The 25,928-nt window shown below is 46.1% G+C and overlaps 1 protein-coding gene across 3 annotated transcripts in view; it reads right to left on the reverse strand.

The window, feature by feature from the left end:
• The window catches only part of DOCK11 (dedicator of cytokinesis 11), a 249,713-nt gene that overhangs the window by 207,565 nt on the left and 16,220 nt on the right, over positions 1-25,928 (reverse strand). For all 3 annotated transcript variants that reach the window (XR_014460735.1, XM_083159557.1, XM_083159556.1), the window contains exons 2-6: positions 9,755-9,871; positions 9,409-9,498; positions 4,002-4,084; positions 1,843-1,912; positions 721-816 (exon numbers count right to left, since the gene is read on the reverse strand). Coding sequence is in view for 2 of the 3 variants with exons in the window: in XM_083159557.1 (XP_083015683.1) it covers positions 721-816; positions 1,843-1,912; positions 4,002-4,084; positions 9,409-9,498; positions 9,755-9,871 (456 nt within the window). In the remaining variant the exon portion in view is untranslated. The remainder of the gene's footprint in view (positions 1-720; positions 817-1,842; positions 1,913-4,001; positions 4,085-9,408; positions 9,499-9,754; positions 9,872-25,928) is intronic.

Below are 25,928 nucleotides of genomic sequence, written 5' to 3' on the forward strand. Positions count from 1 at the left end.
GGAGTGTGTGTCTGGGTGCTGCTAAGTGTTGGACCTGAATACAAGGTGCCTGCCTGGCTTCTTCTAAGGTATCAGAATGATGTGTCTGGGCGCTGATGTGGTGTTGGCAGTGAATGCAGGGGGTGTGTGCCCATGTGCTGATGGTGCGTTAGTAGTGACTGCGGGAGTAGGGGGTATTTATTTGGTTGCCATTGGAGTTTTGGCAGTTAAGCCAGGGTGATGTGTGTTTGGAATGTACAGATATGTTTACATACATCTAGCCTCTTTTCACGTTAAACATATTTTAAGTGCTTAAAATATCTATATATTCAATAAATCAAAATTCAGTCCATCTATAGAAAGAGGAGAAAGAGATGCTACATCAAGGCAGAGGGAGCAAAAGGAAGACTTAAAAGTTCAACAGCCCCAATCAAACAAACACACAAACATACGCATACACACACACACCACACACAGACATACACACACACACACACACTTACTCATAGGGGATTTGTCAGTTTAAACTTTTCAGATTAAATCATTTCTGAATGATAATTTACATGAAAATATTTAATTGCATAACCCTCCAGGAACAGGGTTTTGTTTTCCACAGGTCAGTCTCAGTAGTGTGATGAAAGGGAATCTGTTCCCACATGTTGTGGCTGTGAACTGGAATGGGCTTTGTATGATATATTATAACTATTATATCTGCAATAATAATAATAATAATCTCAGTACCTTCATGGTGACAGGAATTGTGGTTCCAAAATTAGCCTTATAAAGCCAGCTTTGTTTTATAACACCTCCTTTGTGAGAACAAATTGATGAGGAATCCTGTGCACAGAATACAATAAGTAACTTTTATTACAATATAATACAGATGAATATAATTATCAATATTATAAGCTAAGAGCTACAGAAAATAAATCCTTTACTTACTGCTTAATGTATGCACTGTCGGTGTTAATTATACATGACTTGTACTTATTCATGTTTCCTTTCACATAAATTCATTACTGACATGAGCTGCAAGAATCAGTTACTGCTTGAAGACCAGCTTGTCTGCCATTGTTAGTATTAAGGCATTCGCTGAAGACGCACATTGGGCCTCCTTGAGGTGGAGTTGAACCTACACCCATTGCTGCAAAGTACTGGTTTATATTTACTGTACTTGGTGTTTGCAGAGGACAGGTTCAGGGGAGTGGGGGGGGGGGGAATAGGTCCAAAACTGAGATTCCTGGCCTCTGCAACGGGGGACACCCTGGGTGTAGTTAGCAGCCTGATGGCGGGTGCCTGATCCTACGCTGCATTCTGTCACAACACTACTGCAGCAGGAAGCATCTGATGTAAAAGATGCCTCCTGCTACATTACCATACTGAGCTTTAGCATCTCTGACTGCACCTGAATGACAGCCATTGAGAGTACTGAATACTGCTGTAAAATATGCTATGTATTTCTGGGTAACTAGAGTGTGAGCCCCTCTTAAATAAGTATAGGAAGCGCTGCTAGGAATCAGTTAAGCCCTGTATGCATTTTATAAAGCTGGCCATACACTAGAACGATATCGTGTACGAATGCACAATCGATTTTGTGCACATCGTCGGGTATATTGGTGCGATACTTGGTCCCAAGGGTGGAAAGTTCGATCCACTGGTCATTTGCTCTGCGAGTATGATCGGTCGGCTTTGCTTATGGTCATAAGCAAATGGTATGTGTTTTATATCACATACGATCGCTCATACGACCTGCATTGTATGGCCAGCTTAACACTACTACTGATGAGCCTTACACTCAACTTCCTTCACAGGAAATAATTTGTACAATGCACAGTGGAATATAAAACTTAAGCCATGTCTTACCTCATCTTTGTCGAAGTCCTCATCTATCTCAAATAGATGGCTGGGAGTTTTCTCTGGCCGAAATGATTTACTATGAATATGAAAATGTGTGTATATTTATCAAAGTCACTAAAAACCTAAACTACATTATTAGGAAATCTCCTTACTAATTATTTACAGCAGCTGAATATTTCCAAAAATATGCCAAATAAGTCACTTCTAGAGCGGAATGTACTAAATGCCAAAAATGAAGGCCAAAATTAGAAAGTACCGTTTCTGAGTTTAAGCCACATTTCATATGTACCCAATAGACACCTATTGGCTTCTTGGATTTTCCACTGAGAGGGATCCAATCGGTTTCCTTCCAGCACCCCCAGCAATGGCCGCATGACTGGACATGGGCATCCTAAACCTGTGAGTCCTTCTTTCACAAAGGACAGAGATTGTGCTTCCGGTTGGGGCCAGCACAGGACACGATGACCACCCCCTGCCCCCCGGATGGGACGGGTGCACCACCACGGCCTGACCACTAAAGAGGTGCACGGGGAAGATGAAACAGGACACGGCACGTGACCTGACCGCAGGCACACAGCTTGGCCTCCGGCATGACCACCAGAGGCTCAGGACGCAACACAGGACCCGGCCACAGGCGCACAGCTCAGCACCTGGCATGACCTCCAGAGGCGGCGACCCCATCAGCGGCCCCCGGCCGAGACAGTGAAGGAGATCCGGCCTGCAGGCCCCAGCCACTGTCCCCCAACATTAGCAGATTGCGGGAGGTAACATTAGACTATCGGGGGCAACGGCGTGGAACTCAGCCCAGGGAGGGCCCAACTCCAGCCCCAGGCCTCACCCCTAGCCCCCCCCCCCCCCCCCCACCAGCCCCCCCCACCACCACCACCGCCCATTCCGGCTCTCCACGCTGGTTCTCCTACAGGAAGATGGCACCACAAATGGCTGCCTAGGAACTGTGAACTCAGCCATATTTAACTCCGTGTCTCCTGTGTGATAACTGTGTTATAACTGTACTGTCTGCTTATATTGTTACCTACCTGGCTGCTGCAACGAGCAGTGGCGCCGCTGATGTCAGCCTAGGTGCTGTGCAGCTTGGCGGGTATATGTTCTCTGTGTGCCACTATACTGTCCCTGCTTATATTGTCACCTAGCGGGCTGCTGCATTGACCAGTGGCGCCATGGATGGCTGCCTAAGCGCTGTGCAGCTCGTCGGGTATGTGTTTCCTGAATGATAACTGTATTGTCCCTGCTTTTATTGTTACCTACCTGGCTGCTGCAGTGACCAGTGGCGCCACTGATGGCTGCCTAGGCACTGTTCAGCTCGGTGGGTATGTGTTCCCTGTGTGATAACTGTACTGTCTCTGCTTAATGTTACCTACCGGGCTGCTGCATTGACCAGTGGCGCCGCTGATGGCTGCCTAGGCGCTGTGCAGCTCGGCAGGCATGTGTTCCCCGCATGTAATGTCTTAATGTAATGTATGTAATGCCTCCCCCACCCCTTCATCCCTGCTTGATGCTGCACTGTAAATCCACAAAAAATTCCTAGTGTGCGCAAGCATACATGGCCAATCAAGTTGATTCTATTCTATTCTTATCAGGGGAGCTGTTCTTTGCAATTTAACTGCATTTCTATGTGACCGATAAGAGCATCATGAATGCGATTCTTAGTACATCACACCCCTAGTGATGATCAGGGTAAATAAGCAGAAGGGTGTGCAGTATAACAGGCACATAGCATATAAGAACAAAAGTGCTTTGTGTGAGATAGACAACATTTTTAACCATGATATCTGAACATTTGCATATTTCAAAGATTTACCCAATTCTATAGGAGATTTTAAGGGGGCTATTCAATCTTTGACGATATTTCCCAAAAGGGTAAATATCGGTACTCACCAATTCCATGCTGCCATTAACTACAGCATTGAAGGGTGTCAGATCCAACTTTTTCTAAATCGGATCTGTTTTGTCGGACAACGGCAGCTGGTTGTTGAATTCACATCCGTTTTCTGAAAATCCACGTCCGTTTCCAACTTTCTGAGACTTGACAGTCGGTACATTCATTCAATTCCGACTGTCGAGTCAGTGTCAGATCAGAAAGCAGCCCGGGTTCCACAGTCGGAAACCCGGATTGCAATTTTTTGTGTTAATTACATCAGACTTACCAAGGCAAAGCTCTAAAGTCCCCAGAATATTCTTCATATTTATAGTTCACCACTTTCCAGTCTGAGCTGTAGTACTTTATGCACTAAAATATAGATGTATACAGTTATTATAAAAAAAAATGCTGGATTCCTGAACATCTTGGAATATAATTTAACATAGACCCAAAAGCACAGATGTGACCAATTCTCACGAACACTTGTAAAAACAAAAAAATTGAACCACGCATAGGAAAAAATGTGTATACAGTACCTTTGCGGAAAAATTCTTAATAGAAGTAGTAAGTGTTAAAATCAAAATCTCTTCATCATGTTTCAAAATGAGATTTTTAGCGGTTTATTTACTAAAACGGGAGTTGGAATGAAGATGAGACTATTATCTTCTAGAAGGAGCTATAGAAAGGAGTAGCTTCTGATTGGTTGCAATGGGCAACAACCCATCTTCAGTAGAACTCCCTTCTTATTTACCCCTTATTGTTAGAAAACTCGCTTAAAGCTCGTCTTTCCCTATGATTTAGGATGTTTTTTTTTTATTTATACTGATATACAGGAAATTTAAAAACTACTGTATCCCACATTGGGCCTGATTCAGACCTGATCACTGCTGTGCAAATTTGCGATCAGATAGCCGCCACCCAGAGAGTGAAATCACGCCCTGCGCAAGTCTATTGCCCCGTACACATGGTTCGATTTGGTCTAATTTTTTACTCGATTTTGCTTATCTAAGCAGAATCGAATCAAAATCTAATGGACATTGAACGGTTTCAGATGCATTTGAGGTCGATTCAATCCGAGAGCGCGGCCCCGCGGCTTAGAAATTAAATAGAAAAATAGACTGTGAAAGCAAGACTATGTAGTACAGATCTATACTATATAGTCCAAATCTAATGCGTTTTGATTGCCAATCAAAATCGATTCGCAACTCAATCACAAGTGTGCATAAGTCTGACCCTTTTGCAACTGTTTGACAAAGAGCGAACGTCACACTCTCCCTAAAAATACCTGGCCACATCTGCCTTTTTACTGACACTACCAGAAAACATTCGCTTAACACCCCCAAATACCATCTTCCTGTAAGTGAGGTTGCGAGGGGATTGGCAAAAAAGAAATCACAGATTTTTGTTGCTATTTATGATCCATACGCATGTGCAGTTGTTCGATAATAGAACGGCTTGCACATTCACACAACCGCGATCAGCTCTGAATAACCCCCACAATTTGCCTGAAATTGCTATACATTTATTTAAAAAAAAAATATGTAAACGCCCTGGACAATTACTGCTTTGTCTTGTGATTAATATGTAAATGTTTAATATTCAGTGGGATGGAAACAATTTCATCCAGGCTAATTTCCGAGCATTATATAAATCAATAAAAAGATTACATTTACTCATGATACTTCTATGTGCCAATAGTGTAAATGTGCCCTACATTTATGTGAGGCATCGCAGCCCTCCCTCACATGCGATACCCCACGAAATGCCAGCCAGGGAGCCGCCAGATACCTGGGGAGCAGGATCGCATACGATGTTCATGATGCACCATATGTAATCCCAACAGGATCAGATAAATCCTTAGTGCAGCCCTTACGATCTCCGGCTCCAATGCAATGCTGACGGGCAACACATCAGATCGGAATCGGAGGTTGGGCACATACAATTTGACACTTTTACCCGATATCTCGTCCCAATGCGTCGGAATCGGGTGAAAAGTGGCCAGATCGTATAAGTGTATGGACACAGTAACACATTCGTCCTCATACATCTTTGCTGCAGTCACGCAAAATATCCCCTCTAGGCGCGCCAGGTTATGTGGGAATATTCTCTTCTACTTTTTGCTTTTTTTTTCATGAAAATGCATCTTAGTCGAACTGCAATGTGCAAATTGCTATGTGTCCCTGCATTATTGGGTGAGCAGATCCTTATTACTATGGTCAATATGTGGTTATGTATAGGAGCGCTTGAAATAGATGCAGCCTTAGCGCCTTTCGCCAAAAAATGAGACGCTCCAGCGTCCATTGTAGATCAGTGTTCACAGTATTCAGCCCACTCCCCTGCCTCCCTTCCCCCTTCCCAGGGACACTTTTCACAGAGAAGGAGGTTGGTGTGAATGCAACGGAAGAGGATGATGCAGCATTCAGTCGATCTGGCTGGGAGAAGGTAACAGAGTCACCATGAGTAAAACGTACATGTAGTACTAAACATTACACGGCATGCTCTGTGGTTTGTGCGCATGGAGTCGCACAAAAAAGGGGTTTCAATTAAAAAAAATGACACTAAAAGTCGAACACAGGTTTACAGCTTGAAGAGCGGCCAGTTATCCAGCAGCCTACGCCACCTGGTGACAGCAGCCACTGCTCATAGGTCTATGTAAAGAGTGATCCAATTCAGATCGAGCCGTAATGCCATTCGCCGGCTACAGGAACTGCAGGCCGGAGTTATTATTTGCGTAGGGGACCGGGACACTACACGGCCCATTTGCCCGAGCTTGTATTGCACAGTACAGCTGGAGCAGCAGCAATGTTCATGGGAATGAGGCACACGAGCGTCTCACACGTAAGCACATCCCAAATTACATGGTTCTATCTGTATATGGATATTGTATGGGGTGCATCCACGCACCTCGGCGCGGATGCTAGCACTACAAAAGTGGTACTCCAAAACGGTCGTCATGGCTGCGCTGGTGGAAATGATGAGAGTGGCTCCATCTGTATGTGTGACGTAAATAAGGAAGTAGTGAATAGCCTCCATACTGCACTTGGACCGGTCAGCCCGACACGCAATTCTCGGCACTCGCATCAATAATTAAAAAATCTCAAAAGAGATGTAAAACATCTCGTCTAGTAGTCTACGAGCACCTGCTTCAGCATTTGTTTTACTAAATTAATTTTAATATGTTTATTTAATATTCACCGCTTCCTTATTTACTTCACGCATACACATCAATTTCAAGTGCTCCTATACATAACCATAATTTAGCTCTGTTCTGCTCTGTATGCAGTCTCACGGCCTAATTCAGGTTGGCTCGCTAAAGCAAAATCTCTCTCTAATGGGCAAAACTACTGTATGCTACACTGCAACCGTAACGTGCATAGCCGTAACGTGCAACTGTAATGTGCATAGAGAGTTAGATTTGGTTGAGTTATTTTCTTTCTGTGTTCGGTAAATACTGGCTGCATTATTCTTACACTGCAATTTAGATTTTAGTTTGAACACACCCCTCCCAAATCTAACTCTCTCTGCACATGTGATATCAGCCCCACCACCTGCAGTACACATGGTTTTGTCCATTAGAGAATGAGTTTGCTTTTGCAATCTTTTGCAATCGATGTCATGTATCAAATTATCAGGCACTGTCTGCTTTTACGTACTAGTCTCATTGCGTTGTGCTTTAAGGGCCATACACATTGGGCATTTTTGCCCAGCATAGTGTTCCCTCTAGGCTGTTTTAGCGGGGCGATGCACCCTGCCCAATTTTTAAAGGGCAAAATGCGCCCTGCCCCTCTAGCAGCACCCCGATAAAACACCTTGGTGTCTGCCCCGACACTCCGCACGGGGAAGCCCTAGACGGCGATGCCCGGCGCTTCCCCGGCAGCACAGCGACTTCGGTGGCCGGGCCCCGCCCCCTTTAATGACATCGCAGCCCGGGCACGCCCTTTTTGTGACGTCGGCGGCCCGGGACCACCAACAGCTGTGGCGTCGGCGGGCCCTGTTCGCCCCCCGGCCTGCAAAAAACCTAGAGTGAACACTAGAGCATGTATGCTGACAAATGATGGGGGAAATCAATGGGCTGGAAAACAATCAGTGCATACACACTGAGCAGTTTTTGTCAGTTTTAGCGATTTTCCCTGGGGTGGACGACTTTCCATAGCAGGATGTTATGGAAAGCCATTCACTCCCACGCCCATGCTGGTAATGCCAGCAGATGAGCGGCCAGGCCAGCTATGATGCGGGAGCACGCATCACTGCTCATCGCTGCCTTGTACACACTGGGTGGCTTTTAAAAGTAGCTCAGACGAGTAAACTGAGATGCTTTTAGCTCAAAGTCGCCCAGTGTGTATGGGCCTTAAGATGCCTTTTTTTAGTAAAAATGATGTATGAGGACCCATCTGTTTATTGTCATATAGCATTTTTGTACCTCCTCTGCATTCTTTTTTTGTTCTTGACCTCTTTTTTGTTTTAAAATTAAGACAAATCAGATCTCTACATTTGTTTTTGGAGACAGTAATTCAATAAAAGGGAACTCATTTTTGGTTTATAAGTAGTCATCAATTTCTTACTGCAAGATTAACCCTTTGAGTGCCAACATATCTGTAAGAGATGTGCAAATTATCCCCTAAAATGCCAGCGTCGCTCACATTTGTTATATAAATTAAAATGAATCATTTGTAAAAGAAAAATGTTGATATTTCCTATATAAGGTAGACATTACAGCTCATTATGAAAAATAAAAATGTTTTCTTGACAATTTTTACACCCATTTTCACAAATTCACTTGGCACTAAAACGGTTAATCACCCCAATGTGATGCAGTTTACACATTCTATACCCTTCAGAATGACATGGTTTTTATCAAAGTGCCATGTGGATGTTTGAAGTGAGAACTGTGTAACTTACAGTATTATTTCTATTCTGGGAACTACTGTTACTACTTAATCTTTTATGATTAAATCTACTGTCATTACTGTTTAAGTTTGGTTTGTAGTCAGTATCCCGATTAAATTATTTTGTGAGGCACTAATCTAATTTTCAGTCATTTAAGGCAAATAGAAAAGGCTTGATTTAATTTCCTAAACATGTATATCTTTATATAGATTGATTATTGTTAACTTCTTCTATAATGTTAGCTTTAAGACCAAAGACAATATAGCTCTGTTCTATTAGTATCTTAAATAATTGAATTTAATATGGCTAGAGCACAGGTTCTCAAAGTCGGTCCTCAGGACCCCACACAGTGCATGTTTTGCAGGTCTCCACACAGAAACAAGTGAAATAATTAGCTCCATCTGTGGAACTTTTAAAATGTGTCAGTCAGTAATGAGTGCACCTGTCGCATGAACTGTGTGGGGTCCTGAGGACCGCGTTTGAGAACCACTGGACTAGAGGAACAGTGGAATTATTTTTAAATAAACTATGTATATACACTTGTTTATATACACTGTCCCAGGTTACTGGGTAGAGCTAATGATCCTGGATTGTTGATTAAGGGGTTCATATTTGTCTAACATGCAGGGACTTGAAGCTCTGCAACAGCTGAAGAGTCATCGGTGGTATAACACTGCCTAAAATCTGGACTGTATTTTAGATACTCTACTATAATATTAATGTATCACTCTTGTTCTGCTCTTACTAAAAGCCCTGAAGTGAATGTCAATGTATTGATCTTAAAGAAACGTCTGTCTACTACATACCTCGTTCACGAAAAGACTCTTGGCTTTGTTTTCTGCATCTTCCGGTACTGAAGATTTTACAGTCCTGTGCTGACGATCTACTGTGGAAATCTAGGCACAAAATGATAAAATGATGAGTTCTCAGTGGCAATGCCGTTTACAGTAGACCATACTTGCTGACCTGTTTGGGGGCGTGCCTAGAGTGATTGCATCATTTGAGGTCACTGATCGATATCACGAATTATCTCTATCGGTGTCTATGCACAATATTGATATCTGGCAGCACTGACGATATAGGTATCAGGAATCAGCCAGTGTGAACCCAACAACAGTACAACAAAAATGAATGCACATGTATTAGACTCACAAACACATCTTCCATTGGGAACATCAACATATCTCGATGGGGATCACTGAAGATCTGAGCCTTTCTCTGGGAAATCACTGTTTCATAGTCCAAAGGTTCCACCATCCTTGCCTTCTCCTGCAAGAGAAATCAAATGGCCCCAAAATGATTTGTGTCCAAAACACAGGTAACTAGTAGTTCAGACCCAAGTGTAAAACAAACATGATCTCACAGAACAGCAGCATGAAAACAATGCAATGAACAGCAGGAAGAAAAGTAAAACGACAAAACAAAATAATATAACTCAAAAATGATACGCAAATCCTTCAGGAAACTAGAAGGAAAATAGATCTTCATCAATAATGCCTTCTGCTAATGTATTCCACCTGATAATCTAGACATTTTACATACTGACATTTGAATATGTGTCACAAAAATAGGATTTTAATACCTACCGGTAAATCCTTTTCTCGAAGTTCTTATGGGATACCGGGAGTCGTTCATAACGATGGGGAAAAAGAGCTTATCCGAAGGAGACAGGCACATATAAAAATTTATACAGGGTGTACTGGCTCCTCCCCTCTGCTCCCCTCCCTCTAGCTTCAGTTAAGTGAACTGTGCCGAAGGAGAAGAACAATATGAGAGGAATATGTGTATATTTACCGTGGTGAGATTCATCCAGCACACCCAACATTCAACATAACAGACCACATTAGCAACCCCATAACCTGGGAAGTCTAAGGGCCTAAGAACATGTCAACATGACAACTATTTTGAACTGTGTTCCAACTGGAACAATGTATAAAATTATCACCTAAGTGACCATTTACACTGGTGGACCTTTAAGGTACACTATGTAAGTTTAAGTTACCTAGGTAACCTACACCCTTATGTCCGCCAGGAACAAGAAGGGTAGCAGAAGGACCCAGTATTGGTCCATATCTCACAAGTGAGCAAGGCAAACCTCCGCACAGAGGCGGGCGCCCTGTATCCCATAAGAACTTCGAGAAAAGGATTTACCGGTAGGTATTAAAATCCTATTTTCTCTATCATTCTTATGGGATACAGGGAGTCGTTCATAACGATGGGGATATACCAAAGATATCAGAACGGGCGGGATTGTGCGGAACCTATTGCCGCAGCACCGCTTGCCCAAACTGAGTATCCTCAGTGGCCAGAGCATCAAACTTATAAAATTTGACAAAAGTGTGTTGGCCAGACCATGTGGCTGCTCTACACAATTGTAAGGCCGAAACTCCTCGGGCAGCCGCCCAGGATGTCCCCACAGAACGAGTAGAGTGAGCTTTCACCCCAACAGGCATAGGCAGCTTTGCTACCATATAAGCCTGTCTAATGGTTGCACATATCCATCGTGCAATAGACTGCTTGGAAGCAGGACGTCCAATCTTTTGGGCGTCATAGAGGACGAAAAGTCCATCAGTTTTGCGAATCCTTGCTGTTCTCCTGATGTAGACACGGAGAATCCTTACTACGTCCAAGGACGTTGGCACCTCAGAATGAGGCCCACCAGCAGGAACCACAATTGGCTGGTTCACATGGAACGCAGACACCACTTTGGGTAGAAAACGCGGGTTAGTGCGTAATTCTGCCCTGTCCTCAAAGAATATCAAATAAGGACTCTTGCAAGTCAATGCCCCTAGCTCCGAGACCCTCCTAGCCGAAGCTAGGGCTAGTAAGACCACTGTCTTCCAAGTTAAATATTTCAGGTCAATTTCCTCCAAGGGCTCAAACCAGGAGGATTTAAGGAACTTCAGCACAACATCCAAGTCCCACGGTGGAGTAGGGGCCACAAAAGGAGGCTGTATATGCAATACTCCTTGCAGAAATGTCTGCACTTCAGGAATATTAGCCAGTTTCCTCTGGAAGAAAACAGATAATGCAGATACCTGCACTTTCAAAGAGCCTAGGCGTAGGCCTAGATCCAGACCAGCTTGAAGAAAGCTAAGAAACCTTTCCAGTTTGAACTCTGAAGGAGTAAACTTTTCCTGTTCACACCAACCCACATATCTTTTCCAGATATGGTGGTAATGTGCAGCCGTTACCGGTTTCCTTGCACTTGTCATAGTTCTGATGACTGAAGTGTGAAACCCCTTCTGAGTCAGGATCTGCCGTTCAACTTCCAGGCCGTCAAACGCAGCTGTTCCAAGGCCTGGAAGACGCACGGTCCTTGCATGAGTAGATCTCTTTGCAGGGGTAGTCGCCATGAGTCCCTTTGTAGACTTAGAAGCTCCGGGTACCACGTTCTTCGTGGCCAGTCTGGGGCCACCAGAATCACCTCGGTTCCGTCTCTTCTTATCTTCCTTAGCACCCAAGCCACTAGGGGGATCGGTGGGAAGACATACACCAGGCTGTTGAACGTCCACGGAATGGAGAGGGCGTCCACTCCTTCTGCCTGAGGGTCTCTTGCCCTCGAGAAGTACCTGGATACTTTCCAGTTGCTTCTTGATGCCATCAAGTCTACCAGTGGGGTCCCCCACCGAGCCACCAGAGAACTGAATACCTGGTGGTGTAGACTCCATTCCCCGGGGTGGAGCTCGTGGCGACTGAGGAAGTCTGCTTCCCAGTTGTCCACCCCGGGTATGAATATGGCCGAGAGCGCCTGGCAGTGACTCTCTGCCCAGGACAGGATCTTCGATGCTTCCCTCATACAGGGCCTGCTCTTGGTCCCGCCCTGTCTGTTCATGAATGCCACAGTGGTGGCGTTGTCTGATTGGATACGGACCGCCTGACCGCTGAGGAGAGGGGCCGCCTTCAGAAGTGTGTAATACACAGCACGTAACTCCAGGTTGTTGATATGGAGGCGTGTTTCCCATAGGGTCCACTTGCCCTGAAAGGACTGACCCATGGTCACTGCCCCCCATCCCGTGAGGCTTGCATCCATGGTGACTAAGACCCAATCCTGGATGCCAATCCGACGCCCTGCCAGCAGGTTGGGCGTGTGGAGCCACCACTGTAGTGACAGTCTGGTCCGAGATGACAACACAATACGCCGGTGCATCTGGCGGTGTGAACCGGACCACTTCCCTAGGAGATCGAGCTGGAAAATCCTGCTGTGAAACTTCCCGAATTGGAGAGCCTCGAAAGAGGCGACCATCTTTCCCAATAGGACAATGCACTGGTGCACCGTCACTTGGGGGGTCCTCAGCAAGTCTGTGACCAGCTGCTGGATGTCCAACACCTTGTCCTGTGGCAGGGACACTCTCATGAGAGCTGTGTCCATCACCATGCCCAGGAACTGGAGTCTCTGTGAAGGGATCAGAGAGGACTTTGCCACATTCAGGAGCCAACCATGGCCCGACAGGGTCTGTATGGTAATTTGTAAGGCTGTCTGTAGTTCCTGTGGCGACCGCGCCTTTACTAGCAGGTCGTCCAAGTATGGTATCACACAGATACCCTTCTTCCTTAAAACCACCATCATCTCCGCCATCACCTTGGTGAATATGCGCGGGGCTGAGGACAAGCCGAATGGCAGTGCGCGAAACTGATAGTGCTCGTTTAGCAGCGCAAACCTCAGGTATTTCTGATGAGGGGGCCATATAGGGATGTGAAGGTAGGCGTCCTTCACATCTAAGGACGCCAAGAACTCCCCCTCCTCCAGTGCCGCTATCACGGCCCGCAAGGACTCCATCTTGAATTTGGTTACTTTCAAGAAGGGATTCAGGGATTTTAAGTTCAGAATTGGGCGTACTGACCCGTCTGGTTTTGGAACTACAAATAGGTTCGAGTAATAACCCTGCCCCCTCTCTAGGGGAGGGACCCGGGTTATAACCCTGGCCTGTACCAGCTTTTGGATTGCTTGCTGCAACACCACTTGGTCCTCTGGGGACGCTGGGAGGCCTGATTTGAAGAACCTCTGAGGTGGCTGAACTGCAAACTCCAGCTTGTAGCCGTGCGTAATAAGAGCCTGCACCCAAGAATTGAGGCACGAGGCTTCCCAAACCTGGCCGAAGAACGCCAGTCTGGCTCCCACCTCTGCCGGAGCTAATGGTGGAGCCCCCCGTCATGCTGCTGGTTTCCCTGCAGCTGCCCCGGATGGCCGCTCTGCGGTGGCCGAAGCGGAAGGCTTCCTGAATTTACCACGGGAGCCTCTTGCAGCGTTTGAACCACCCCTGGCTTTAGGGCGGAATTTACTTGCCCGAAAGGACTGCTGGGAGTGAGCCTGAAAAGGACGCTTCGGCGCCTGTGGAGTGGATGGTAGGAAAGTGGACTTTCCCGCCGTGGCTTTAGAGATTAATTCGTCTAAATCACTCTCAAATAACCTGCCACCTGTGAAGGGGAGGTTTTCTACACTCCTTTTGGAGTCAGCGTCAGCTACCCACTGCCGGAGCCAGAGGGATCTGCGCCCTGACACTGCCATGGCTGAGTTACGGCCGTTAATGGCTCCTAACTCCTTCTGCGCTTCACACAGAACTTTAGCAGTGTCCTGAATATGGTGTAATTTCTCAGACACCTGTGCTACTGTCATGTCGCCCAGAAGACCTTCCTGGATCTGGGAGGCCCACGTGTATATGGACTTGGCCATATAGCAACTAGCTAATACAGGACGCTGACACGCGCCACTAGCAGTAAAAATGGACTTCAAAGTGTTTTCAACCTTTCTGTCCGTGGTGTCTTTTAGTGAAGACGACCCTGGTACTGGGAGTACCATCTTTTTGGCTAAGCGAGACACAGAAGAATCAACCTCTGGTGGCTCCTCCCACACCTTACGTCCCTCAGGATCGAAGGGAAACGTGGACTTAAACTTTTTAGCCACTTTAAACCTCATTTCTGGGTTATTCCACGCTGACTTGAATGTACTTTCCAGGTCAGCCTGCTCAGGGAAAACCACCTGTTGCTTTTTCTAAATAGCAAAGAAGGCATCCCCTGCTGTGGATTCAGCTAAGGGAAGGTCCAACACCTCCCTGATTGCCATAATCAATGGCTCTGTGCCCCGCAGTAGTGACTGTGAAGCATCAGGCTCGTCATCACCTGCGTCTGCATCATCCACTTCATCATCATCATCATCCCCATCGTCAGCCCCGGAATCAGGGGTTTGAGAGGGGGCCTTTCTCTTACGAGTATCCCCAGGGGTGGGAGTAATTACATCCACTCTGGCAGAGAGGATAGCCAGCTCCCTTTGTACTCTCTGGGTCTGTGCTGCAGTAGCAGTTAACTGTGTAGTCACAGTTTCAAGCATGGTTTTTATACCTGTAGCCCAGGCTGGCTCCTGTGAGCTGTCCTGTGTGCTACTTTGCTGCCCAGTTAGTTGTGGGGGGACCCCAGTACTTTGTGGGGACATGCATGGCTCACAAGTAACCTGTGATGAAGATGCTGGCACAAACTTATCACTGCACACCATACATGTAAGTTTCCTCACCATTGTGACAAACAAACAGTCTCCCCTCACACAGCGCGCACACACAGTGGATATGCAGTGTGAAATTAACCAGATAAATACTATGTGTAGCCTTATCTGATCTTGTACAGCTTAACAAGCCAGTGGGGGGTGTACAGAGGATAATGGAGGAGACCAATACACCTGATAACCTTAGCTCTCCGATTAGAAGAGCTGGTAATACAGTACAGTAATCAATAACAGTACTTTACAGTGTAAGCAGGCAAGTGCACAAGTACACAAGCGCTGAAAACCTGAAGCTGTCTCTGCAAGCAGATTCCCTCTGATCCACACCGCTGAGGAGTGTCTGGAGCAGTACAATGGCGTTTCCAGTAGCCAGGGAAGAAGCAGGAAGCAGGTTTTGGCGCCCTCACAGAGCTGGTCTCACTCTGGGTAAGCTCCGCCCAGCGTAATGGCGCCGGAGCTTACCTGCGTTTTATACTGAGACTGACATTGGGGAATGTCCAAACCTCTTTGGTAACTGCCCTGGGCAAAACAGGAACTGTACCCTGTCTCAGTGTAGGCAGGGGGTTACGCGGTCCCTGTGCAGGGCACTGCCATACCGCCGCCATCTTGCCGCACAATAACCCGGGGACCCCACGGCGGGGGACCCCGGGGTAATACTCACCACTGACGTCTTCAGACTGGACTAGGGGTGTACGGCGTGCCAGGGGTGTGCGCGCTGCAGCGCAATGCCCGCGGTAACATCACCCACTCAGGACGGTGGTCCTGTGGCAGGGACAGCTCGGTACCTTGAAGTGGCCAGCAGCTGAACCCTTCCCCTAGTCTCCCACGACGCAGGACTGCTGTTAAGTCCAAACAGCAGTCCCAAAATAATAAAGAAAATAAAACAGAAGATAAAACTCTCTGGAGCTCTTCCTGATGCGTGCTTCTCCTGAGGCACAGTTCTCAAACTGAAGCTAGAGGGAGGGGAGCAGAGGGGAGGAGCCAGTACACCCTGTATAAATTTTTATATATGCCTGTCTCCTTCGGATAAGCTCTTTTTCCCCATCGTTATGAACGACTCCCTGTATCCCATAAGAATGATAGAGAAATGGAGATTTTCAGTGCTGCTAAGTCGAGTACTCTATTACTTGCGCCGCATTCAAAGGCACATTCAGTTGCCCGCTGGTCCTCCTGGTGTCCTGCGCCATCCAGCTCCTCACAGTAGTCCCGTTCCCTATCCTCTTAAAACCTGCGACCATTGTTGTTTGTCGTTGCACATAGCACACCGGAGTTCCCTCCCAATCCAACCATGGACAGCGCCATGACAGCTCAGCTGACCTTTAAGGACCCAATCAGCAGCTTGTCTGCTGTCATGTGATCCGCTTTATCAATCAGTCATCAGCCAGGTGTATGAATCTGGATTTCTAACACAGGCAAGGTGCCAGTGCTTTGTTAATAGTGAATAAAACAAGGTATGAGCTCTAGGGACGAGTGCTGTGTGCAGTATACAAATGGCTGCCCTCTGGCAGAGGGATGCTGCCCTCAGCAATGGGGAAAGAACAGAAAGAGAACCAGTGGGCGCCCACTGGTTCTCTTTCTGTTCTTTCGCCAGTGCTTTGTTGTCTGCTGACCTTCAGTGAGCGCCTGTGTTCTCAGACTCAGTGCAGAGTGCAGTTACCACCCTCCACACTCCTTGGCTCCTGAGACTATCCTGAGTAGCTGTCCCATTTGCTCCTCTTCTGGGACATCTTGCTATCCTGATCACCGTAACTACACTATACCAGTTTCACAGTATCCATTATGACTGGTACAGCTTGAATAGCTGGCATTGCAGTCACCCCGCCAATCCTGCCTTTTCGCTACTGCAGACATCCCAGCAATCCTGATCAGTGGCCCCACACTAATCCCAATTTTACAGCATCCATTATTACTTATATAGTATAGTGTAAATTCCTGAATAGCTGGTACTGCAGTCACACTCGCAATCCTGCCTCTCCACTACTGCAGCCACACCCAGCGGACTTGTTCTTCTGGTAATGCGCTTACCCCAGTGTGGGTTATTCTAATCCATTCTGTGCACTCACACGGAGGACAGATGGTGTGCGTCTGCGTAACCGCAAGCGCGTTTCTGCGCATGTGCAGATGTAGGGTGGGTGCACCCACGACGGCGTGCGGGGGGTAGAGATGGGCGGGGGGCGCCGAGCGGCTCCATTACCATATGGGAACGCTCAGCTTTCCATGGGCGTTCTCATGGTAATGAGACAGTGAAGTGACGCAGGTGCAGTGGGCGGGCAGCTGAGATAACCGGATGTCAGCTGCCCGCCATTATCCATGCCAGCGTGCACGCATATGTAAGTGACTTAAAAGTCGCTTTTATATTTTCAAGCACGCACCACATCTTTCCACATCTTTGGCTGAATCTCAGCAGCGCTTCCCGTGCTATTTGCCGAGAGACAGCACGGGAAGCGCTGCTGAATTTGAATACACTGGTCTGAATGCTGATTGCCTGAATCTCAGCCAATCAGCGTACGGCCAGTGTTTTCAAATTCAACAGCGCTTCCTGCACTGCCGCCCGGCAAATAGCGCTACTCACTCAGTTCCCATCCGCGAGACCCGCTGACCAGCACAGCAGAGGGACTCCGCTGCCTGCCCCACGGACCCCGCTGCCTGCCCCGCCAGCTTCCCAGGGAGGCTGCTTACGATTTGGCACTTGATGTGGCACATCAAGTGCCAAATCGTAAGCAGCCTCCCAGGGAGCTGCCGAACAAACTGGTCCCACTTGTACTAAGGACAAGTCGGACCCAGTGTATGGGGGCCTTGAGATACTCAACTCAAAATATAGCCAGATACATATCTGCATGTGATATTTTTTTCTGGACTCCAAATGAGACCTGAAATGGCTAATGTGGAATTAACACCCAAACAATGGCCCACAGTCTTTCATTTGGCTGTAGATAGTCTGGTATAAAACAGAGAAGGGCACATACATTACACGCTTATCAATCCTTGTGAATGACCATTCAAAGAGCTTTGAGGCTGATGTTAGAACATGAAGTAAGGCACGCTAGATCACACAGATTATATGACAAGCATTCTATTTGCTTTGACTGTAGAGCTGACGAGCGCGAATGCTCAGTACTAGTGTGGCCAATCCCGGGATCGGCGGGATCCCAGGATTTAGCCTAAAAAAGCCTGGGATTTCAATCCCGGGATTTCGGGATTAGACTGCGCATGCGCAGTCTAATGCCGGGCAGCGTCTGAGCACTCGCTCAGACGCTGCCCGGCTGTTCCCGTAAGCTGACCCGGCGTGCGGCCTGCGTATCGTGACAGTAGAGGTCACGCTGCGCAGGCCACACGTCACCAGTGACCGCCCGCCTACCCGCCGGCCTGCCACCGCCTGCCCGCCTCTTCTCCGCCGCCCGCCTGCACGCCAGCCTGCCTCCGCCTACCTGCCTGCTGTCTTCGATGGAGGTGCACTTGCCGGGAGGCACCGTGCACCTCCAAACCCACTCCCGGCCGCCCGCCCGCTCCCTTATGTAAGTAGATGTGCGGGTCGGGCGGGGTGGGTCCAATGCTAATAATGGGCTTTTTGGTTTGGATGCCAATCCCGGGAATCCCGGGATTGAGCATTTTTCAATCCCGGATGCCGGGATTGAAAAAATGCCCCGGGATTGGCATCCCTACTCAGTACCAGTGCTCAGTACTGTGGGAGCGAGCAGTAAGCACAGAGTGCAGTCATATCCTGCAGGGAAGCTTGGAGAACACATATCTAATGCTTATAAGTGAAGACTGAGTACGGCGATAGGGGAAAAAAGTTGTTTGTCATGTCTGGTTTGTGTCCGTGTATATGAGGCAGCCCCTGCCAGCAACCTCTTAACACTGCAAGTATTCATCTCTATTCATCATTTATTACATTCCATCAGAAAGCACATAATCATGAGTCATGATTTCCATCACATGGAGGCTGAGAAAATCAGGTTATAATCAAAGTAATGGATCATAACATCATTTTGTTCGCTATAGTAAGCAAATAGAAAGAACATATAATTTACAGTAATAATACACTGACCATTAGTCGGTTAAACACAAGGGTTTTTTAATACCAGACAAAAGGGCTGAGTCATATCAGCGCATTATGAATAGCACTGGGAGTGAGCTCCCGGGAACTATTCTAATAAGTGCGCTTTCATGTCGGAGAAAGGCCTACTCGCCGGTGTTAAGCCGCGATAACCAGCATTCTCCGACTTGTAAAGTTCCCCGCAATTTGCACAGAGTTAGGGCACAAAACAGCACCACAGACCGAGTTTTGCTGGATTTCTCCGGATTTAACAGCGCTCCTCTGACCTTTTTTATACCCCCACTATCCACGTCGGCATGGAGTTGATTTTATACAGTGTGGCGAGCGCAGCGAGCCACTGAGCCCGTTCGCCACACTATATAAAATCAACTCCACGCCAACGTGGATAGTGGGGGTATGAACGCCAACGTTGATAGTGGGGGTGGCGTTAAAAATGGAGTTGCATTTAACATAGTAATCACCCATCAGGGTGCCTGTACAATTAGAAATTGCATCGCATGCCATGCAATATTAAAATTGTACAGTGCGGCTCTTAGGACCCGAAAATTGGGTCCCAACGCATACCATCATATACCACTAATTAAGGTATGCGATGGTAAGCGATGGGCCCCGTGCTAGGAAACAAGTACCGAAAATTCTTACCTGGGAGCCAAGCAGGGTTTTTAGCAGGTTAAACCCCGATATTGAGCCACAGAAATGGCTCTTGCCTCACTCTGAACATGCAGTAGTTGACAATATAGTCAAGATTGAGCTGCATTTACAGATATGGGGGGGGGGGGGAGGATTTGGTTGCGAGAGCATGCAACGTTAATGATTTTGAGAGTACAAAAACAATATAACTCAGAAGGGCCAAAATGAGCAATATATAGTTTTAATGTAACAAAAACTGACTTAGTACTCCCTCACCATAATTCCCATTTTGAGTATATTTAACAGCACTATACAGTACATTTTTTTTTTTTGCGATAATTCAAGATTTGTTCAATTTGTTTTTAGGGTATATTGAAGCAATTTAATCAATTAGCCTTTTTCCTGTGTGATAATCACTGGGTTCAGGTGCTAACTCACTGATTCCATGTAAACCGCATAATAAATGGGTTTCCCTGCACATAAAAATCCAAAATAGTTCCTGAGGCCTCTTTCCATTAGATTGTGTGGTTCCCGTAACTTTTTTGAATCAGGCAGCACCAACAACTGGCTGCAGGGTAACCCCCGCAGCTAATTAAATGTGCCCTTTTGAGTCTTGTGATTTTCTTTTGTGAAATCTGCTAATCATGTGGATATAACACTGAAATGAGGTTAAACACAGAAGGCATTTGTTCTTAAAAGAAAAATGCCTCTAAATGTTTGCGTTTATTATTATTTTCATCATGATACCGGGTGAGCAGTTCCATGCTTCAGTTCAAGCTGCAGTACTTGCTTTTCATTCAAACTCTGTAAAGTTCTAAAATCCAAATGTCTGTATAGACACATAATCAGATTGTTCTACAACCCTTATTTCCCTACAATCACTTTGTAAACAAAGTAAAACATTGACAGTTTTCCTGAATTTGCTTTGTGACAGCACAACCGTTACCGTGAACAAGTGGAGCAGAGTTGCATTTCCTGAGAAAAGCGGAAGTATTTTGGTCATGAACGAAAGTGGACTCGTTATCTGCGCTGTGTAGGAGTCACGGCATACACAACACTTCTGACTCCAGCATGTGTAATATAAAGTGATTTACATAATGTAGGACAGATTTGATGACCAACGCATAAGTACTAGCAGAATGCTATGCACACAATCCACCATTCTAGGGAGCCAAAAATTAAATTCTGTTCTGAGAGCTAATTTCCGATGTTTCCTTCCTCTCTGAGCAGTAAATGGTGCAGGGTGAAGGAGAGGGCAGCCAGCTGAACCAGTTAATGAGGAAAGCATTGAAATCAATGTCACGATTATAGTGGATTCCAAATTTTTTAAAATCAGGCACCCTATAGTATCAGAATTTTATCCATGACACCCCTAGGCCAAAAGTTTGTTATTGGGAAATTAAGAAATAAAATATTAATTAAATAAATTGTGTTCATATGTCCTCTTTAGGTTTCATAATGTAGTGAGGAACAAAATGTGTGCTATTTGTCAAAATATTTTATGATTGACAGCCACAAGCACTGTTTTTGCCAATTACATTGAGCATAATGGGCCACCAACCTCAGGCACCCCTTACTCCAATATGAAACCATGCAGAGCTAGCTACTGTATATCTCAAGACAGGGAACCCTCTGCACAGCACACGTACCGGATTACATCATCATCACCTCATCCCACAACATTTTAATACACAAGGTCAATACATACTGTAACAAGGAAGGAACATTATAGTTTGGCACCCCCAAAAATTAATTTTCTATATATTTTCAACCCTTCAACACGCATAGGATAGTATAATGTATCATAGATGTCCAACGCTACATGTTTTATACAAAGGAGAACACTGTGAAGATACTGTACTAATGGCTTTGTTTCCTAGATTAGAGCATGTATTCCATCCCAGGGCTGATGTTTCGCCTGGGGGGATAAAATCCAGCATCGTCGCATACCGCGTGGAATGGCGAAACTGCTGCAAATTCATGTATTTTGGTAAATTCTAAGCCATTTTCACCATCCCAATTCGACCAAAAATAATAAAAACTGCATTGGCGAAAATGGACTCAACAACGTCCATTTTTAACAACGGGCTACAACACCTGTGATTGAATACTGAACAGCAAATTATTGCCGATTTTTTGCCTAGTCTTTAAATTTGTCCGGGATTGAAGACCCCAGGGCATCAGGGTTGGACTGGTCACCTTTCACTTCTTGCAAATGCCAGTAGGGTCTACGGCCTGATGGTCAGGTGGCTGAGCTCTGGCAGCTGACTCTACACTATCAATGGAGGCATGTCACAATGCCAGGCCTCCATAACTCATGGCACATCCCCAGAAGACATGATCATGCCCCCTTGTTAAACAAATACTGCAATGACAGGGTTTTTTTTTTTTACAGCCCTGTCCATCCCAGCATTGCATTATGGGAATATAGGCATGGTTTGGAGGAAGTTGTCCAGATTTTGCTTTTGAAAGACGCAGAGCTACGCCTGGAGTATATAGTAAACCTCACATAACTATTCAGAGGGCACTTTCACAAAAACACTCCTTGCTACAACAGTCTTCATAAAACACACTCAAGCTTCAGGTTCAGGCTCAGAATTACACATGTGGTTCAAGATTCATTGTTTCCTGTCAGAGATTGTCAGAGATATGATCTTATAAATTTCATATACAGAAGATAATTTTTCACTCACAAAAGCACTGACAGGAAGTCTGAGGCAGCTTCGCACTCAGGACCATTACCCACCGCCATCAAAATAATGCTAGTAAAGACAGGTATGCGAATGGGAGCATAAAACTCACACACAAACCCCCCCCCCCCCCCCCCCCCTAGAAATTAGCACTTTGCACTGACGCTGACTGGCCAGATAAGATGGGCACCACTGCTCCAGCCAGACAATAGCCTCACACACGATTCAGTCATCGTTTAACCCCATTTACCGTCCATTATAATTTCCCCTAAAAATGACATATTTAAATCAGAGAAAAAATATATGTTTGCTTATATGTACAGCAATCCATCTTATCTTATAAGCGCCTATAGCAAGTTATTAACGCCACTGTCAAAGCTGCTGAGATAATATACGGCTTATAACACACAATCTATAGCAGGGGTCAGGGAACTTTTTTACCTTTTACCCCAAAACATATTTAGACATACCGACACCATGATTTCGGAAAAGGAAACAATACGTATATACAGGCGCTGTCTTTAGCTGCTGCTCACAAGGGAATTGTGGGAGCCCTCTGAATCAGTTCCGGAATATTACCCAGCTTGGTATGTTGGTGGCCCTGGTCTGGCCAATGTACCATCCGTCTTGAATAGTCTACAATGGGCGAATGGCACTTCGCTGGCAAAGGTGGAGACGGCAGGGTCCTGTGCTGTCTTTAAAGTGCTGGTCCGGAACAAAAGGTGAAGGAATGGCTCAACGTGTTTTGGCGCCCAAATGGCACCTTCCTCATGATGCTCATTATGGCACATAAGTGCTGCTTACCTACATGCTCATTGCTAGGGGGTTCTTTCTCAATGCCAGGAGTTACATGCTCGATTCTAGGTTACGTGCTCAATGCCAGGGGATTCCTGCTTGATGCTTGATACTCGATGCAAAGAAGGTTTTACGCTCATTGCCAAGGGGTAGCAGTCTGACAGCTGGGCAGAAGTGGTGGGCTGCCCGTCTGTCTTCAGAGACGGTCTGCGGATGTTTGAAATCTCGTGCCGTGCCCCCAGCCACCGCTGCTCCTGATTGGCTGCCGTGCCATAAGCTCCTATTGGCTGGCGGCCTGGCTCGAGATTTCAAATAGCCGTGGAGTGGACCCGCTCTGAAGACAGCCGGGAAGCCCACCGCGTCTGCCCGGCTGTCACACTGTTTAAGTGTTGCTGCAGTTCGGACAATTGAATAAAATTCCAGGGGGTAATGGACAATCGCCCTACCAAGAGGCTGTGTCTTGGCAGCACGACCATCCATTACCCCCAGGATTTTCATTTTTAGCTCATTTGGGGGAATTTACCCCTGTTCCCCAACCACTGTTATATGGGTGTTAGAGTGATTCACTCGGAAAGGCAAAATCACTCGCTAATGGACAAAACCATGTGCACTGCAGGTGGGGCTGAAGTAACATATGCAGAAAGAGTTAGATTTGAGTGGGGGGTGTACTTTAAAGTGATATCTATATTGCAGTGTATGCGCCACTTCCGGTCAGTATCCGGTCAGTTTCTGTGCTTATAAAAAATTATTGGATTATAAAAATATTTTCAGAAGTTGGAAGTTCAGAATAACCCAAAATATGAACTCCCTAAAAAGAAAAAAAAATTGCTTGAATCAGAAATTGTACTGTCCAGGCAAAATGAGGTCCATATCTGGTGGAATTCGTCTGCATGGTGTCATATAGGCCCTTATTCTGGTCGGTATGCTCCGTTGCAAATTCGCAACGGTATCCGATGATAAAGATCTGCGCGTGTCCATATGTGAATATGCGCATGTGCAGGTCTTCTCTGCGTGCACCCTTGGAGACTTGCATAAAAGACCAAGAGTTTCCTGGGCATACCCACGAACATGCTGGGCATCCCCATGGGAAGGGGGCGGGCAGCTGATGTCACTGGATGTCAGCTGACTGCCCTATTCTTGGAGCAGGGTGCCGCTATCTAAGTCACTAGATTAGCGAGCACTTCAGAAATCATTCGACAGTCTACGAATGGATGTTTATGCAAAGCATCCATTCTCAGGCCTTCGGGGACATTCGGCAGCTGGGAGGGGCTATTCACACACCCGGTGGGCGGCGTTAATTGGCTCGCAAAGCAGGGAAATGCCATTGCTTTGCTACTCAACTAGAATCAGGGCAATAATGTGAAACAGGTGGGCGGGGCTAATAATATGTACACATTGTATATAATCAGGGGGAAAAAATATTCTAAACTGACAAGGACCATATCTCATGGTTTTATTACAAAATACAGTCACACCCAATAATTGTCACGTAAATGATTATAATGACACATTTCAGTAAACCACAACCAAAGGAACACAGTTTACAGCCACAAACAATCAACTCCAAAGCCGAAACTCCTAAATAAACTCTCCTCAGAGACTTCACACAGAATGTTTTGCCCAGCACAAAACAATGGAAGCATTTATTCCTAGCAATGTGTTTATGTATATTTATGGCTACGGAAAGATCCCACACAGACCACAGTTCATACTAAAACCGGGTCATACAAAAGCTGTTATTTTAACACTGATTCCTGATATATTAATTATGCCAAATGTCATTTGTTTTTCTTTAGAAGCCAACAGTTCTCTAACATCAACCTGCATGATGGACCTACAAGTATCAGTGAGTATGTGCAGCAATTGCTGCTAGGGCTTGTAATGCTGCCACAGTAAGTTGCATAAGTGGTTGTAACATGTGTTGTGACATTTACAGTATGGAGGAAATTCTTGTGGGCACCCAAACTCAACGGACTCCCACCGGTGCAATTCAAGTGTTCTCCCCTTGGCCACGTATGCATGCCTATTTGTAATGGGGTCTGCTGCACAAAGCAGATAAACCCATCTAAAATCCAGGTTTACACATTTCAGCTTGCACCTCAGGAAGCTGCGAGGTGAATTGTGCCCCGCTCCCCAAACCACAAACTAGCCCCAGACCACTAAGCCTAGGCTAATATTGGAAGCATGGGTGAAAAAGAGGTGGTATCCTCCCTACCCTCCAGTGCAGGATACGGTCATTAGTTCGACATACATTGGGTCAACCACGGAAGGTCGACAGGCCTTAGGTCAACATGGCTAATGTCGACAGGGTTGGAAGGTCGACACAAGCATTAGGTCGACAATGGGAAGGTTGGCATGAGTTACTCACATTTTTCTGAGCGCAGCGACCCATGCGAGGGGAAGCGGCACACTTAGACGGTGCCCATGTCAACTATGTCGATATTGGGGACAAAAAACAAGAAAAACTCATGTCGACCTTTTGACAGTCAACCTTCCCATTGTCTACCAAATGCTTGTGCTTCAGATCCCGTCGACCTTCAGACCCTGTCGATGTTGACCTTCAGTGGTCGACCCAATGCATGTCGACCTAAATTGGGTCTCACTTTTGCCATGGAGGCTGTGTCTTCAAAATCCTCTCCTCTCTAAGTGCGATGTTTTTTC

This window comes from Crinia signifera, chromosome 9 (genome assembly GCF_055691185.1).
Source record: "Crinia signifera chromosome 9, ASM5569118v1, whole genome shotgun sequence".
In the NCBI taxonomy this organism is placed as follows: Eukaryota; Metazoa; Chordata; class Amphibia; order Anura; family Myobatrachidae; genus Crinia; species Crinia signifera.